At 42.9% G+C, this 16,198-nt stretch overlaps 1 protein-coding gene across 1 annotated transcript; it reads left to right on the top strand.

The window, feature by feature from the left end:
• The first annotated feature begins 7,550 nt into the window (after positions 1-7,550).
• LOC139405240 (zinc finger protein 436-like) lies at positions 7,551-14,828 on the top strand. The gene is made up of 6 exons (XM_071147677.1): positions 7,551-8,142; positions 12,777-13,331; positions 13,416-13,637; positions 13,806-13,955; positions 14,615-14,655; positions 14,742-14,828. The coding sequence occupies exons 1-6, from the start codon at positions 7,689-7,691 to the stop codon at positions 14,826-14,828; spliced, it is 1,509 nt and encodes a 502-aa protein (XP_071003778.1). The 5' UTR covers positions 7,551-7,688.
• The last annotated feature ends 1,370 nt before the right edge of the window (positions 14,829-16,198 follow it).

Here is a 16,198-nt window from a genome sequence, read left to right as displayed (position 1 = left end):
GGGTGACGTGATAGATTTGTCGAACACTGTTCTGTTCAAAGAGGATGATCAAGAGGATGGATTGTGTGATACCTCTGAGAAGCTGATCACCTCTGACAAACAGCTCAGGAAAGAATCAAAGAACGTTGAACTTATTGCTGATGCAATACAGTTACCAGTCACTCGTGAGCAGCTGATTGCTAACCAAAAGGTTGACGACAAACTTGCTAAATGTTTTTCTAGTGTTGTCTCATTGGAAGAAGTGAAGAAGAAGAACGTGGCTTACTTCATTGATGGTAATCTCCTCATGCGTAAATGGAAATCCCATGTTGACGCGGGTGGAGATTGGAATGCTGTTTACCAAATAGTGATTCCTACAGCCTTTCGACAAAATGTGTTATCCCTTGCTCATGATCACCAGTGGTCTGGTCATTTAGGAATTACAAAGACGTATGATCGGATCCTTCGACATTTCTTTTGGCCAGGTTTAAAACAAGATGTGGCTCAGTTCTGTCGGACATGCCACACCTGTCAGATAACAGGAAAACCAAATCAGGTTATTCCTCCTGCTCCTCTTTGTCCTATACCTGTCATAGGTGAACCATTTGAGCATGTGGTGGTTGATTGTGTCGGACCGTTACCGAAGACAAAATCGGGTAACCAGTTTTTGTTAACGATAATGTGTATGGCTACAAGATACCCCGAGGCTATTCCTCTGAGAAGGATTACAGCTCCGATAGTGAGTAAAGCCTTAATAAAATTCTTCACGACATTCGGGTTACCGAAGGTGGTACAAAGCGATCAAGGTACCAATTTCCTATCCAAGCTCTTCAAGCAGGTGTTGAAATCCTTATCAATTACGCACCGTGTATCAAGCGCCTATCACCCAGAGTCTCAGGGTGCGCTTGAAAGATGGCATCAGACACTGAAGTCTATGCTACGTAAATATTGTTTGGAATCTGAGAAAGATTGGGATGAGGGAGTTCCTCTAGTTTTGTTTGCTGCTCGTGAAACTGTGCAGGAGTCCCTAGGTTTCAGCCCGGCTAAACTAGTGTTTGGTCACACAGTAAGAGGACCAATGAAAGTCCTTAAAGAACAGTTCTTGTCCCAAGAGTTGTGTACCAGAGATGAGAATGTGTTGGACTATGTTAGTCGCTTTCGTGAGCGCCTACACCAAGCTTGTGCTCTTGCAAAGGAAGCTCTGTCTTCCTCACAGAGGAGCATGAAAAGACACTATGATAAAGAGGCTGTTTCTCGTCCACTACAGCCAGGTGACCAAGTACTGGTGTTATTACCTGTTCCAGGATCTTCACTGTCAGCTCGTTTCTCTGGTCCTTATTTAATTGAAAAGAAAATAAGTGAAACTGACTATGTGCTTCAAACTCCTGATAGAAAACGCCAATCTCGTGTGTGTCACATTAACATGTTGAAAGCATACCACACCCGACCCATCACACAGTTAGATAGTTCAAAAACAGAGGAAGGTACTGCTGTCTCCTCTGCTACTACTGCAATGATAGTGGACTGTCATATTGATGATGTTGATGGCTTGGAGTTGCGCAATACTCAGCAGCAGTGTGTTAGATTGCCCAACTCAGAAATGCTGCTGTCTATCCAGTCAGGTCTGGTTCATTTAACGGATGGACAGGCTAATGATATTGTGAGGCTACTACACAGTTTTCCATGTCTCTTTAATGACGTTCCTACTCGCACAAATGTGTTGGAACATGACATTAATGTTGGAAATGCTACACCTATCAAGCAACACCCATATCGTATCAACGCTTCCAAGAGGAAGATAATGAGGGATGAGGTGAGATATTTGTTGGAGAATGACCTGGCTAAGCCAAGTTCAAGCCCTTGGAGTTCTCCTTGCATTCTGGTTCCTAAACCTGATGGTACGTCCAGGTTATGTACGGATTATCGAAAGGTAAATTCTGTCACAATGCCAGATTCGTTCCCGTTACCCAGACTGGACGACTGTATCGACACTATTGGTGCTGCTAAGTATGTAACCAAGTTGGATCTCTTAAAAGGTTACTGGCAGGTTCCGTTAACTTCACGTGCTTCTGAGATTTCTGCCTTTGTGACCCCAGACAACTTCCTTCAGTACTCAGTCATGGCTTTTGGGATGCGAAATGCACCAGCCACTTTCCAACGACTGGTTAACTCCGTATTAGCTGGCGTTCCTAATTGTAGTGCATACCTTGATGACCTAGTGATTTATTCGTCTGAGTGGTCAGATCATGTTGACTTGCTAAGGGTAGTATGTGAACGGTTGGCAACTGCTTCTCTAACCCTGAACTTGGCAAAGTGCGAGTTTGGGAAGGCTACTGTTACCTATCTCGGTAAAGAGGTTGGCCATGGACAGGTGCGCCCTGTTGATGCCAAGGTCTTGGCTATAACTGCATTCCCTGCACCTACCACTAGACGAGAGCTACGCCGCTTTTTAGGGATGGTTGGCTATTACCGTAGCTTCTGTAAAAATTTCTCTGCAGTAGTTGCTCCATTGACTGATTTGCTCAGTCCGGCAAGACCATTTGTGTTGTCCCCTGATTGTAAGAGAGCTTTTGAATCAGCGAAAGCACTCTTATGTAGTACCCCTGTACTTGCTGCTCCGGATTTTGAACAACCGTTCAAGCTTGAGGTAGATGCTAGTGCCAGAGGTGCTGGTGCTGTTCTACTGCAGCAGGACAAGAGTGGAGTAGATCATCCCGTTTGTTATTTTTCACGTAAATTTAATAAATGTCAAACAAACTATGCGACAATAGAACAAGAAGCTCTTGCTTTGTTGTTGGCTCTGCAATACTTTGAAGTATACATTGGTTCCAGTGCCCTACCAGTGATTGTGTATACTGACCATAACCCCTTAGTTTTTCTCCACCGAATGTACAACCAGAACCAGCGCCTTATGCGTTGGGCGCTGATTGTACAAAATTATAATTTGGAGATCCGCCACAAAAAGGGTTCAGATAATGTGTTGGCAGATGCTTTGTCTCGTGTGTAAAATGATTTTTGTATGTTTTGGCAAGGTTGACGTTGTTGTTGTAAGTATTAATTGTAATACTGTGGTCGCAATCCCTAGGGTTGCTCTTTTAAGGGTGGGAGTGTTACGGATACAGGTATCCTGTGTCTGTGTATCCTGTGTGTGTTTCTTTTCTCTCCTTCTCCCCTCACAGGTGAAAATCATTACTCCCCAATCAGTCAACAATCAACCCATCAATCAGAAGACACACCTCCTCCTGTTTCCTACCCTATCACAGTTCCTTCCCCATGGTTTAAAAACCCCATCATTTGTTTGTTCAGGAGCTCAATCTTTGTAATGACATGTTGGTAGATCTCTGCTCTTGATAGATTTCAGTAGCACAATCTCTTTGTAAATGCCATGTATGTAGATCTCGCTCTTTGTGTAATAATTAACCTCTTCTTTTGTTTGAGCACCTCCAAATCACTTTGTCATCTCCTGTGAGTATTGTTTTTGTTTATGGTGTTTGCTGGTGGGAAAAAGGGGAAACCAAGACAAGTCGCCCATGGGCATACACTACCCGTAGGTAAACTTTGTTAAAACACACTAGTTAGAACTGGGCGGACCACCCACTGTATTTTTGGTTAGTTAGTTAGCTGTTGTTGAAATAGGCTAGCCTAGCTTAGGGGTGTTTTTGCATATTTGTTTCTTTCCTTGGGTCCAGCTCAGCCCCTTTTCCTGCTTCCCCCCCCCCATTACCGTGTGTTTATAATAAACCCTGAGTTTGACGGTATTATTTCGGTTGTCGTGGTTATTTCGTTCACTTTTACTTTGTCACTATAATAATTTACATGAGTTATGTTACGGGTCTCACTACCATCCCCCCTAGACTGTCGGGCCAAAAGAGATTCGTAACACTCTCCTTCCAGACTCACATTAAGCATCTCCAATCCAAAATTACATCTAGAATCAGCTTCCTATTTCACAACAAAACATCCTTTACTAATGCTGCCAAACATACCCTCGTAAAACTGACCATCCTACCAATCCTTGACTTCGGTGATGTAATTTACAAAAAAGCCTCCAACACTCTAGTCAGCAAATTGGATGCAGTGTATCACAGTGCCATCCATTTTGTCATCAAAGCCCCATATACTACCCACCACTGCGACCTGTATGCTCTCGTTGGCTGGTCCTCGCTTAATTTTCGTTGCCAAACCCACTGGCTCCAGGTCATCTATAAGTCTATGCTAGGTAACGCACCACCTTATCTCAGCTCACTGGTCAGCAGAGAAGCATCCACCCGTAGCACGTGCTCCAGCATTTCACTGGTCACCCCCAAAGCCAATTCCTCCTTTGGCCACCTTTCCTTCCAGTTCTCTGCTGCCAATGACTGGAATGAATTGAAAAAATCACTGAAGCTGAAGACTCATATCTCCTCAATTAACTTTACGCATCAGCTGTCAGAGCAGCTTACAGATCATTGCACCTGTACATAGCCCATCTGTAAATAGCCCACCCAACTACCTCATCCCCATATTGTTATTTATTGTTATTTATTTTTTGCTCATTTGCACATTCATCTTCTGCACATCTATCACTCCAGTGTTTAATTGCTAAATTGTAATTATTTCGCCACTAAGGCCTATTTACTGCTTTACCTCCCTAATCTTACTTCATTTGCACACACTGTATATAGACTTTTCTATTGTGTTAATGACTGTACATTTGTTTATTCCATGTGTAACTCTGTGTTGTTGTTTGTGTCACACTGCTTTGCTTTACCTTGGCCAGGTCGCAGTTGTAAATGAGAACGTGCTCTCAACTGCCCCCCCTGGTTAAATAAAGGTGAAATAAATCACATAAAAAATCCATTGTTCCTGGTTAGGAAATGTTTAATAGTCACAACATCTCTGATGCACTTGCTAATGAACTGGCTCACCGAGTCAGCATATACATCAATGTTGTGGTCTGAGTCTATCCAGAACATATCCCAGTCCACGTGATCAAAGCAATCCTGGAGAGTGGAATCAGATTGATCAGACCAGCGTTGGACTGGCCTGAGCACGGACGCTTCCTGTTTTTGTCTATAGGCTGGGAGCAACAAAATAGAGTCAAGTTCAGATTTGCCGAAGGCAGGGCGGTGGAGGGTTTTGTATGCATTGCGGAAGTTAGAGTAGCAATGATCCAGAGTGCTAGCAGCCCGTGTCGTGCATTTGATATGCTAATAGAATTTAGGAAGTCTGGTTCTCAGGTTAGCTTTGTTAAAATCCCCAGCTACAATAAATGTAGCCTCCAGATGTATGTTTTCCAGTTTACATAGTGTCCAGTGAAGTTCTTTAATGGCTGACGAGGTATCTTCTTGGGGGGATATACACGGCTGTGACTATAATCAAAGAGAATTATCTTGGTATATAATGCGGTCTGCATTTGATTGTAAGGAATTCTCGGTCAGGTGAACTAAAGGACTTGAGTTTCTGTATGTTGTTATGATTACACCATGAGTCTTTAATCATAAGGCATACACCCCTCGCACTTCTTCTTACCAGAGAGATGTTTGTTTCTGTCGGCGCGATGCATGAAGAAACCGGTGGCTGTACCGACTCTATATCCCGAGTGAGCCATGTTAACGTGAAACAGAGTTTGTTACAATCTCTTGACTATATTACGTAATTCCAAATAAGAAACCCAGCCTAAAACCCCAAACAGCAAGCAATGCAGGTGTAGAAGCACGGTGGCTAGGAAAAACTCCCTAGAAAGGCCAAAACCTAGGAAGAAACCTAGAGAGGAACCAGGCTATGTGGGGTGGACAGTCCTCTTCTGGCTGTGCCGGGTGGAGATTATAACAGAACATGGCCAAGATGTTCAAATGTTCATAAATGACCAGCATGGTCAAATAATAATAATCACAGGCAGAACCGTTGAAACTGGAGCAGCAGCACGGCCAGGTGGACTGGGGACAGCAAGGAGTCATCATGTCAGGTAGGACAGGAGAAGGACTCCAGGTATAACAAACTGACCCTAGCCCCCCGACACATAAACGACTGCAGCATAAATACTGGAGGCTGAGACAGGAGGGGTCAGGAGACACTGTGGCCCCATCCGATGACACCCCCGGACAGGGCCAAACAGGAAGGATATAACCCCACCCACTTTGCCAAAGCACAGCCCCCACACCACTAGAGGGATATCTTCAACCACCAACTTACCATCCCGAGACAAGGCCGAGTATAGCCCACAAAGATCTCCGCCACGGCACAACCCAAGGAAGGGCGCCAACCCAGACAGGAAGATCCCATCAGTGACTCAATCTACTCAAGTGACGCACCCCTCCTAGGGACAGTATGAAAGAGCCCTAGTAAGCCAGTGACTCAGCCCCTGTAATACGGTTAGAGGCAGAGAATCCCAGTGGAAAGAGGGGAACCGGCCAGGCAGAGACAGCAAGGGCGGTTCGTTGCTCCAGAGCCTTTCCGTTCACCTTCACACTCCTGGGCCAGACTACACTCAATCATATGACCCACTGAAGAGATGAGTCTTCAGTAAAGACTTAAAGGTTGAGACCGAGTTTGTGTCTCTCACATGCGTCTCTCACATGGGTAGGCAGACAATTCCAAAAAAATAGAGCTCTATAGGAGAAAGCCCTGCCGCCAAGAAAACCCTGTTCCACAGTTCCACGGGTGCATGTTCATTAATTGTTTATGGTGCATTGAAAAAGCATGGGAAACTGTGTTTAAACCCTTTACAATGAGATCTGTGAAGTTATTTGGATTTTTACAAATTATCTTTGAAAGACAGGGTCCTGAAAAAGGGGCGTTTCTTTTTAAGCTGAGTTTACATGATGTATTGTTACACCATGTAGGAGCAGTTTGGACCTACTCAGTACTGTTACACCGTGTAGGAGCAGTTTGGACCTACTCAGTACTGTTACACCGTGTAGGAGCAGTTTGGACCTACTCAGTACTGTTACACCGTGTAGGAGCAGTTTGGACCTACTCAGTACTGTTACACCGTGTAGGAGCAGTTTGGACCTACTCAGTACTGTTACACCGTGTAGGAGCAGTTTGGACCTACTCAGTACTGTTACACCGTGTAGGAGCAGTTTGGACCTACTCAGTACTGTTACACCGTGTAGGAGCAGTTTGGAGCTACTCAGTACTGTTACACCGTGTAGGAGCAGTTTGGAGCTACTCAGTACTGTTACAACGTGTAGGAGCAGTTTGGACCTACTCAGTACTGTTACACCGTGTAGGAGCAGTTTGGACCTACTCAGTACTGACCTAGCTGCCTTATTGGGATATTATCTGTTTGTTTGATGTACGGTAGGATGTTTTAAATTCTCACTCATTAGAGATATTCACTTATCAACACATGCTTTTCTATTATATAATGAAATACATTTAAAAAAATCTACTTTTTGTCTCAAAATAAAATAAACATTTCCCATGACTGTTACCCTCCCAACCAGCAGATGGCGATGTGCTTTTTTTCAGGCAATGCTGCCAGTGTGACGTATAATCTAATGGACGGGACGCTTCAACAACAACGTCGAGTTATCCAGCTCCGTAGCTTTTAGCCATCATAAGCGAAAACATTCAGCTCTTTAAACGCGTTCGGTGTATATTAGCCACGGTGTTTTAAACACACTTGTCGTATCTACTAGTTAGTTACCCACTTTAATTGTATATTTACGTTGTTGTTAGCTAACTGGCTGAGTAAATTAGCAGTAGTGCTAGTCTAGTCACTAATGCTAACTAGTTATCTAGCTAACATCCCAACCATGAGCTCACTAAACGACTCCCCCACTTCTAAAGAGGGGGTCTGCTGGACGGAGAAAGAAACTCTGGGGCTGAACATTGTCGTGAAAGAGGAGAAGGAAGAGGAGGATGTCACCGTAAAAGTAGAGGGTGAGGCTGTTACAGTGAAAGAAGAAGAGAAAGACGTTAAATTGACAGAAGATGAAAACGCGTTCAGAGTGAAAGAGGAGGAGGATGTTACAGTAAAAGAGGAAGAGGAGGATGCAGGTGAGGAGGGGGAGATGACTGTCACCGTGAAAGAAGAAGAGGAAGAGAAAGAGAAGGTGGGGGAGATGACTGTCACAGTGAAAGAAGAGGAAGACATTTTTGGAATGAAGGAAGTGGGGGAGATTACTGTCACATTGGAGGAAGAAGAAGAGGAGACAGGAGATCTGATTAACAACAGTGAGTAATATCTTAAACACGGGGGTACAAACTCTGCAGTTGTTGAACCGATGTGTGGTTTTAAAGGGGTATTTACTGAAGTTCTACACTTTAATAGTTCTGTACTGTAGGAATTGTTAAAAGTACAAAGAGACGGGGAAGGCCAACAAAACGTTAACATTTGTAAACATGTGAATATCTCTTTGTGTAGTGCTTTGCTCAGTGTCTATGCTTGACATCACATTAAAGCAAAAATCAACTCATGTCTGACTTCAAATGATGAAGAGGACAGAATCAAGACAATGAAGGATAATTTTGTTCTAGATGAAATGTATATAAACATTTTTTTTTACCACAGAGGTTATTTAAAATCCTTAATAGTACTTTGACCCACCCGTGGATCAATCTTACAGAAACCATTGATTTCAAAGCTTAGCAAACCATACAACTCTATGCACGAGGACTACTTTTAGTCCCCTACCGACCCCCGAAGAGCCTCCACTGGAAGACTCATCTGTTGGGTTGGTAACATGTGGAAAGAGGCTGTCCAAGACACATCTGTTGGGTTGGTAGAGTGTGGAAAGAGGCTGTCCAAGACACATCTGTTGGGTTGGTAGAGTGTGGAAAGAGGCTGTCCAAGACTCATCTGTTGGGTTGGTAACATGTGGAAAGAGGCTGTCCAGTCCATTTTATATACTTAGACCTGCCAGGTGGGAGTTATTGCTATATGACAATATAAATTATTACGGACTTAGACCTGCCAGATGGGGGTTATTGCTATATGACAATATAAATCATTATGTACGTAGACCTGCTAGTTGGGAGTTATTGCTATATGACAATATAAATCATAAAAAGCTTGAAGTCACTCATGACAAATAAAGGGATATTCTGTTTCCATTCAATGTTATACACAATAAGCAGTTATATATTAATTATATATACTTCAAATACATTCTATTCAATATTCTATTCAATAACAACAACCGAAATATCTACTAAAATGTTCTTTCTGATATCAAAATGTCCCTAACCAGTCGTTAGTTCTATTTCTGAGGTTAAGAGACAAAAACATTGGCTGTTCATTCTATTGTTTCTAGCCAATCACACTGGTTGTTCATTCTATTGTTTCTGGCCAATCACACTGGTTGTTCATTCTATAGTTTCTGGCCAATCACACTGGTTGTTCATTCTATTGTTTCTGGCCAATCACACTGGTTGTTCATTCTATTGTTTCTGGCCAATCACACTGGTTGTTCATTCTATTGTTTCTAGCCAATCACACTGGTTGTTCATTCTATAGTTTCTGGCCAATCACACTGGTTGTTCATTCTATTGTTTCTAGCCAATCACACTGGTTGTTCATTCTATAGTTTCTGGCCAATCACACTGGTTGTTCATTCTATTGTTTCTAGCCAATCACACTGGTTGTTCATTCTATAGTTTCTGGCCAATCACACTGGTTGTTCATTCTAAAGAAATGAAGAAGAAAATGTCTCAGATATACTTTATTGGTTGAACAGAAAGCACATTATACTTAAAGGTTTGTCACGCAGTTATTTTGTTGTTAAATGGTAAAGAAAGCAATGTAACCTGGTAAACACAGACTGGTCCCAGTTGGTAATGATGGTAAACACAGACCGGTCCCAGTTGATAATGATGGTAAACACAGACCGGTCCCAGTTGATAATGATGGTAAACACAGACCGGTCCCAGTTGATATTGATGGTAAACACAGACCGGTCCCAGTTGATAATGATGGTAAACACAGACCGGTCCCAGTTGATAATGATGGTAAACACAGACCGGTCCCAGTTGATAATGATGGTAAACACAGACCGGCCCCAGTTGGTAATGATGGTAAACACAGACCAGTCCCAGTTGATAATGATGGTAAACACAGACCGGTCCCAGTTGATATTGATGGTAAACACAGACCGGTCCCAGTTGATAATGATGGTAAACACAGACCGGCCCCAGTTGGTAATGATGGTAAACACAGACCGGTCCCAGTTGGTAATGATGGTAAACACAGACCGGTCCCAGTTGATATTGATGGTAAACACAGACCGGTCCCAGTTGATAATGATGGTAACACCTACCGGTCCCAGTTGGTAATGATGGTAAACACAGACCGGTCCCAGTTGATAATGATGGTAAACACAGACCGATCCCAGTTGATATTGATGGTAAACACAGACTGGTCCCAGTTGATATTGATGGTAAACACAGACCGGTCCCAGTTGATAATGATGGTAAACACAGACCGGTCCCAGTTGATAATGATGGTAAACACAGACCGGTCCCATTTGTTAATGATGGTAAACACAGACCGGTCCCAGTTGGTAATGATGGTAAACACAGACCGGTCCCAGTTGGTAATGATGGTAAACACAGACCGGTCCCAGTTGGTAATGATGGTAAACACAGACCGGTCCCAGTTGATATTGATGGTAAACACAGACCGGTCCCAGTTGATAATGAAATCAAATTAAATCAAATTTTATTTGTCACATACACATGGTTAGCAGATGTTAATGCGAGTGTAGCGAAATGCTTGTGCTTCTAGTTCCGACAATGCAGTAATAACAAGTAATCTAACTAACAATTCCAAAACTACTGTCTTGTACACAGTGTAAGGGGATAAAGAATATGTACAAAAGGATATATGAATGAGTGATGGTACAGAGCAGCATAGGCAAGATACAGTAGATGGTATCGAGTACAGTATGTACAAATGAGATGAGTATGTAAACAAAGTGGCATAGTTTAAAGTGGCTAGTGATACATGTATTACATAAGGATACAGTCGATGATATAGAGTACAGTATATACGTATGCATATGAGATTAATAATGGAGGGTAAGTAACATTATATAAGGTAGCATTGTTTAAAGTGGCTAGTGATATATTTACATCATTTCCCATCAATTCCCATTATTAAAGTGGCTGGAGTTGAGTCAGTGTCAGTGTGTTGGCAGCAGCCACTCAGTGTTAGTGGTGGCTGTTTAACAGTCTGATGGCCTTGAGATAGAATGATGGTATATGATGGTATAATGATGGTAACACAGACCGGTCCCAGTTGATAATGATGGTAAACACAGACCGGTCCCAGTTTGTAATGATGGTAAACACAGACCGGTAATGATGGTAAACACAGACCGGTAATGATGGTAAACACAGACCGGTCCCAGTTGGTAATGATGGTAAACACAGACCAGTCCCAGTTGGTAATGATGGTAAACACAGACCGGTCCCAGTTGGTAATGATGGTAAACACAGACCGGTCCCAGTTGATAATGATAATGATGGTAAACACAGACCGGTCCCAGTTGGTAATGATGGTAAACACAGACCGGTCCCAGTTGATAATGATGGTAAACACAGACTGGTCCCAGTTTATATTGTAGGAGCGGCAGTCAGCCTAGTGGTTAGAGTGTTGGCCAGTAACCGAAAGGTTGCTAGATCGAATCCCCGAGCTGACAAGGTAAAAATCTGTCGTTCTGCTCCCGAACAAGGCAGTTAACCCACTGTTCCTAGGCCGTCATTGTAAATCAGAATTTGTTCTTAACTGACTTTAAAAAATAAAGGATAAATAAAAAATGTAAATAAAAAAATATATATTGATAGTAAACAGACTGTTCCCAGTTGAAATTGATGGTAAAACAGGTTGTAATTGATATTGATATAAAACAGGTTGTAGTTGATATAAAACAGGTTGTAATTGATATTGATATAAAACAGGTTGTAATTGATATTGATATAGAACAGGTTGTAATTGATATAAAACAGGTTGTAATTGATATAAAACAGGTTGTAATTGATATTGATATAAAACAGGTTGTAATTGATATAAAACAGGTTGTAATTGATATTGATGGTAAAATAGGTTCTAATTGATATTGATGGTAAAACAGGTCCCAGTTGTTATTGATGGTAACCCCTTATGTACCATTCTAGCCCGATTCTAACTTAGCCCCTTATGTACCATTCTAGCCCCATTCTAACTTAGCCCCCCCGTATGTACCATTCTAGCCCCATCTTAACCCCTTATGTACCATTCTAGCCCCATTCTAACTTAGCCCCTTATGTACCATTCTAGCCCCATCTTAACCCCTTATGTACCATTCTAGTAGCAAACCAACAATTAGCCACTAGGTGTCGTTATAGTAATTTTAAGAGATTACGCGTAAATATATAAACATGTTCCGTACATTGCTGTTTAATAACGAGTCGCCAAAATATGTTCTATACGTATATTTTCTTTTACAAACAAAATGCGTAACGGTTGGAGAGGCAAAAGAGGGGATTTGTAAAAAATCTTGCTATTTGGCAAACCAAATGCTAGGCTGTAAGCATGGGGCGATAATGTCTCAATGAGTCTTTCTAGTGGATAATATTTTATGAATTGCCTGGCAGGGCTGTGGGACAGTGGATGTGTAGATATAATTCAAATGGAACTGTTAACAGCCATTGCCCGGGATTAACGTGAATAACTAACAGCTATCAACCAATCAGCATTCAGGATCCAAAATGTTGTGTTTCATAATGAGGGCTCTAGTCTGGATTAAACCTCATAGGAAAACAGTTTTATAATGGAGTTTTCATTCAGGTCTCTCTGTTTAACTAAATACTTTGTTTGTCTTTGGCAGGAGAGAGACCAGACTCTCCATCTGACAGCAGAAAGAGCCCTTCAGGGGAACCAGACACTGAGACGCCCAATCCAGCAATGCAACACCACTGCTCCCAGTGTAATAGGAGTTTTAAGTGGTTATGGAAGCTGAAAGAGCATGAAAGGAAACACACAGGAGAAAAGCCCTTCCAATGCTCCCAGTGTGGAAATAGATTCTCACGATCACATGACCTAAAATCACATGAGAGGACACACACAGGGGAAAAACCACACAATTGTTCCCAGTGTGGAAAGCTTTTTTCCCATTTAGGGAACCTGAACAAACATAAGCGAATACACTCTGGAGAGAAGCCTTACCCCTGTTCCCATTGTGGAAAGAATTTTAGGTCTTCCGATAACCTGAAAGCGCATGAAAGGACACACACAGGGGAAAAACCTTACCATTGCTCCCTTTGTGGAAAGGATTTTACCAAGTTAAGGAACCTAAAAGAGCATGAGAGGAAACACACAGGAGAAAAGCCTTACGAATGCTCCCAGTGTGGAAAGAGTTTTTCCCATATAGGGAACCTGAACAAACATAAGAGAGTACACTCTGGAGAGAAGCCTTACCCCTGTTCCCATTGTGGAAAGAATTTTAGGTCTTCCGATAACCTGAAAGCACATGAAAGGACACACACAGGGGAAAAACCTTACCATTGCGCCCTGTGTGGAAAGGATTTTACCAAGTTAGGGAACCTAAAAGAGCATGAGAGGAAACACACAGGAGAAAAGCCTTACCACTGCTCCCAGTGTGGAGAGAGATTTTCAAGGTCACTATACCTTAAAACACACGAGAGGACACATACAGGAGAAAAGCCTTACCACTGCTCCAATTGTGGAAAGAGATTTTCAACATCATCGGACCTAAAAAAGCACCAGAGGACACACACAAGGGAGAAATCTTACCATTGCTCTCAATGTGGAAATAGTTTCTTACGATCACATGACCTAAAATCGCATGAGCTGACACACACAGGGGAAAAACCACATAGTTGCTCCCAGTGTGGAAAGTGTTTTTTGTATTTAGGGAACCTGAACAAACATAAGAAAATACACTCTGGAGAGAAGCCTTACCCCTGTTCCCATTGTGGAAAATTCTTTAGGTCATTAGATAACATGAAGGAGCATGAGAGGACACACACGGGGGAGAAGCTTTACCATTGTGCCCTGTGTGGAAAGAGATATTCACGATCACATGACCTAAAATTACATAAAAGGAAACACACAGGGGAAGAAAACGCACAATTACACACACAGGGGATAAACCACACAGTTGGTCCCAGTGAGGAAATAATTTAACGCAGTTAGAGAACCTCTTCCCATTGAGGAAATACATTGTCCCGGTCACATGACCTAAAATCACATCAAACCAAACTATATTTATACAGCACCTTTCAGACATGGAATGCAACACAATGGGCTTCACAGGGAACATTACCTAAAATCACATCAAACCAAACTATATTTATACAGCACCTTTCAGACATGGAATGCAACACAATGGGCTTCACAGGTAAAAACAATTATGGGGGAAAAAACCTGAAATATTTTCAACACAACAAACATAAGAGAATAAAATAAAAAAAACTAAACATTAACAATAAAAACGGCACACCTAAAAAGCACCCTGAGGAAAAGAAAAGCTAAAAATGTATTTTAAAATCTCTTTTAGAAATGTCCACAGTTTCAGCCCCCCTCAGGTTCTCTGGCAGCTATTCCAGAGTCTGGGGGCATAGTAACTAAAGGCTGGGGGCATAGTAACTAAAGGCTGGGGGTATAGTAACTAAAGGCTGCCTCTCCATGCCTCTTGATCCCCCTCAGGTTCTCTGGCAGACTATACTATTCCAGAGTCTGGGGGCATAGTAACTAAAGACTGGGGGTATAGTAACTAAAGGCTGGGGGTATAGTAACTAAAGGCTGCCTCTCCATGCCTCTTGGTCCCCCTCAGGTTCTCTGGCAGACTATTCCAGAGTCTGGGGACATAGTAACTAAAGGCTGCCTCTCCATGCCTCTTGATCCCCCTCAGGTTCTCTAGCAGGCTAGTCCAGAGTCTGGGGGCATAGTAACTAAAGGCTGCCTCTCCATGCCTCTTGATCCCCCTCAGGTTCTCTAGCCGACTAGTCCAGAGTCTGGGGGCATAGTAACTAAAGGCTGCCTCTCCATGCCTCTTGATCCCCCTCAGGTTCTCTAGCAGGCTAGTCCAGAGTCTGGGGGTATAGTAACTAAAGGCTGCCTCTCCATGCCTCTTGGTCCCCCTCAGGTTCTCTAGCCGACTAGTCCAGAGTCTGGGGGCATAGTAACTAAAGGCTGCCTCTCCATGCCTCTTGATCCCCCTCAGGTTCTCTAGCAGGCTAGTCCAGAGTCTGGGGGTATAGTAACTAAAGGCTGCCTCTCCATGCCTCTTGGTCCCCCTCAGGTTCTCTGGCAGACTATACTATTCTATTCCAGAGTCTGGGGGCATAGTAACTAAAGACTGGGGGCATAGTAACTAAAGTCTGGGGGCATAGTAACTAAAGACTGGGGGCATAGTAACTAAAGACTGGGGGTATAGTAACTAAAGTCTGGGGGCATAGTAACTAAAGACTGGGGGCATAGTAACTAAAGGCTGCCTCTCCGTGTCTCTTGGTCCCCCTCAGGTTCTCTGGCAGGCTATTCCAGAGGCTGGGGGCATAGTAACTAAAGGCTGGGGGCATAGTAACTAAAGGCTGGGGGTATAGTAACTAAAGGCTGGGGGTATAGTAACTAAAGGCTGCCTCTCCATGTATCTTGGTCCCCCTCAGGTTCTCTGGCAGGCTATTACAGAGTCTGGGGGCATAGTAACTAAAGGCTGCCTCTCCATGCCTCTTGGTCCCCCTCAGGTTCTCTAGCCGGCTAGTCCAGAGTCTGGGGGCATAGTAACTAAAGGCTGCCTCTCCATGCCTCTTGGTACCCCTCAGGTTCTCTGGCAGACTATACTATTCCAGAGTCTGGGGGCATAGTAACTAAAGGCTGCCTCTCCATGCCTCTTGGTCCCCCTCAGGTTCTCTAGCAGACTATTCCAGAGTCTGGGGGTATAGTAACTAAAGCCTCTCCATGCCTCTTGGTCTCCCTCAGGTTCTCTAGCAGACTATTCCAGAGTCTGGGGGTAGAGTAACTCAAGGCTGTCTGTCTCTTCAGACAGGAACTGCTTTTTTATTATTGATGAATATTGAATGACCTCTGAAGGTACATTTAAAGGTATCCCAAACAATAAGGGGATTTGCTGAACCTATATTGTACTGGACATATTCAGTTATAATGATTTTGTCTTAGTAAATATTGGTATTGGATTAAAATGTTTAAAATGTACATTTTAATAAATAATAAATTGTCTTCCAGTAAACTTTGATTAAAATGTCCAATATCCCCGTCCACATGGAAATTCTA

This window comes from Oncorhynchus clarkii, unplaced genomic scaffold, assembly GCF_045791955.1.
Source record: "Oncorhynchus clarkii lewisi isolate Uvic-CL-2024 unplaced genomic scaffold, UVic_Ocla_1.0 unplaced_contig_6271_pilon_pilon, whole genome shotgun sequence".
In the NCBI taxonomy this organism is placed as follows: domain Eukaryota; kingdom Metazoa; phylum Chordata; class Actinopteri; order Salmoniformes; family Salmonidae; genus Oncorhynchus; species Oncorhynchus clarkii.
The sequence above is the reverse complement of the archived record's forward strand: the minus strand, read 5'-3'. Positions and strand labels throughout refer to the sequence as shown.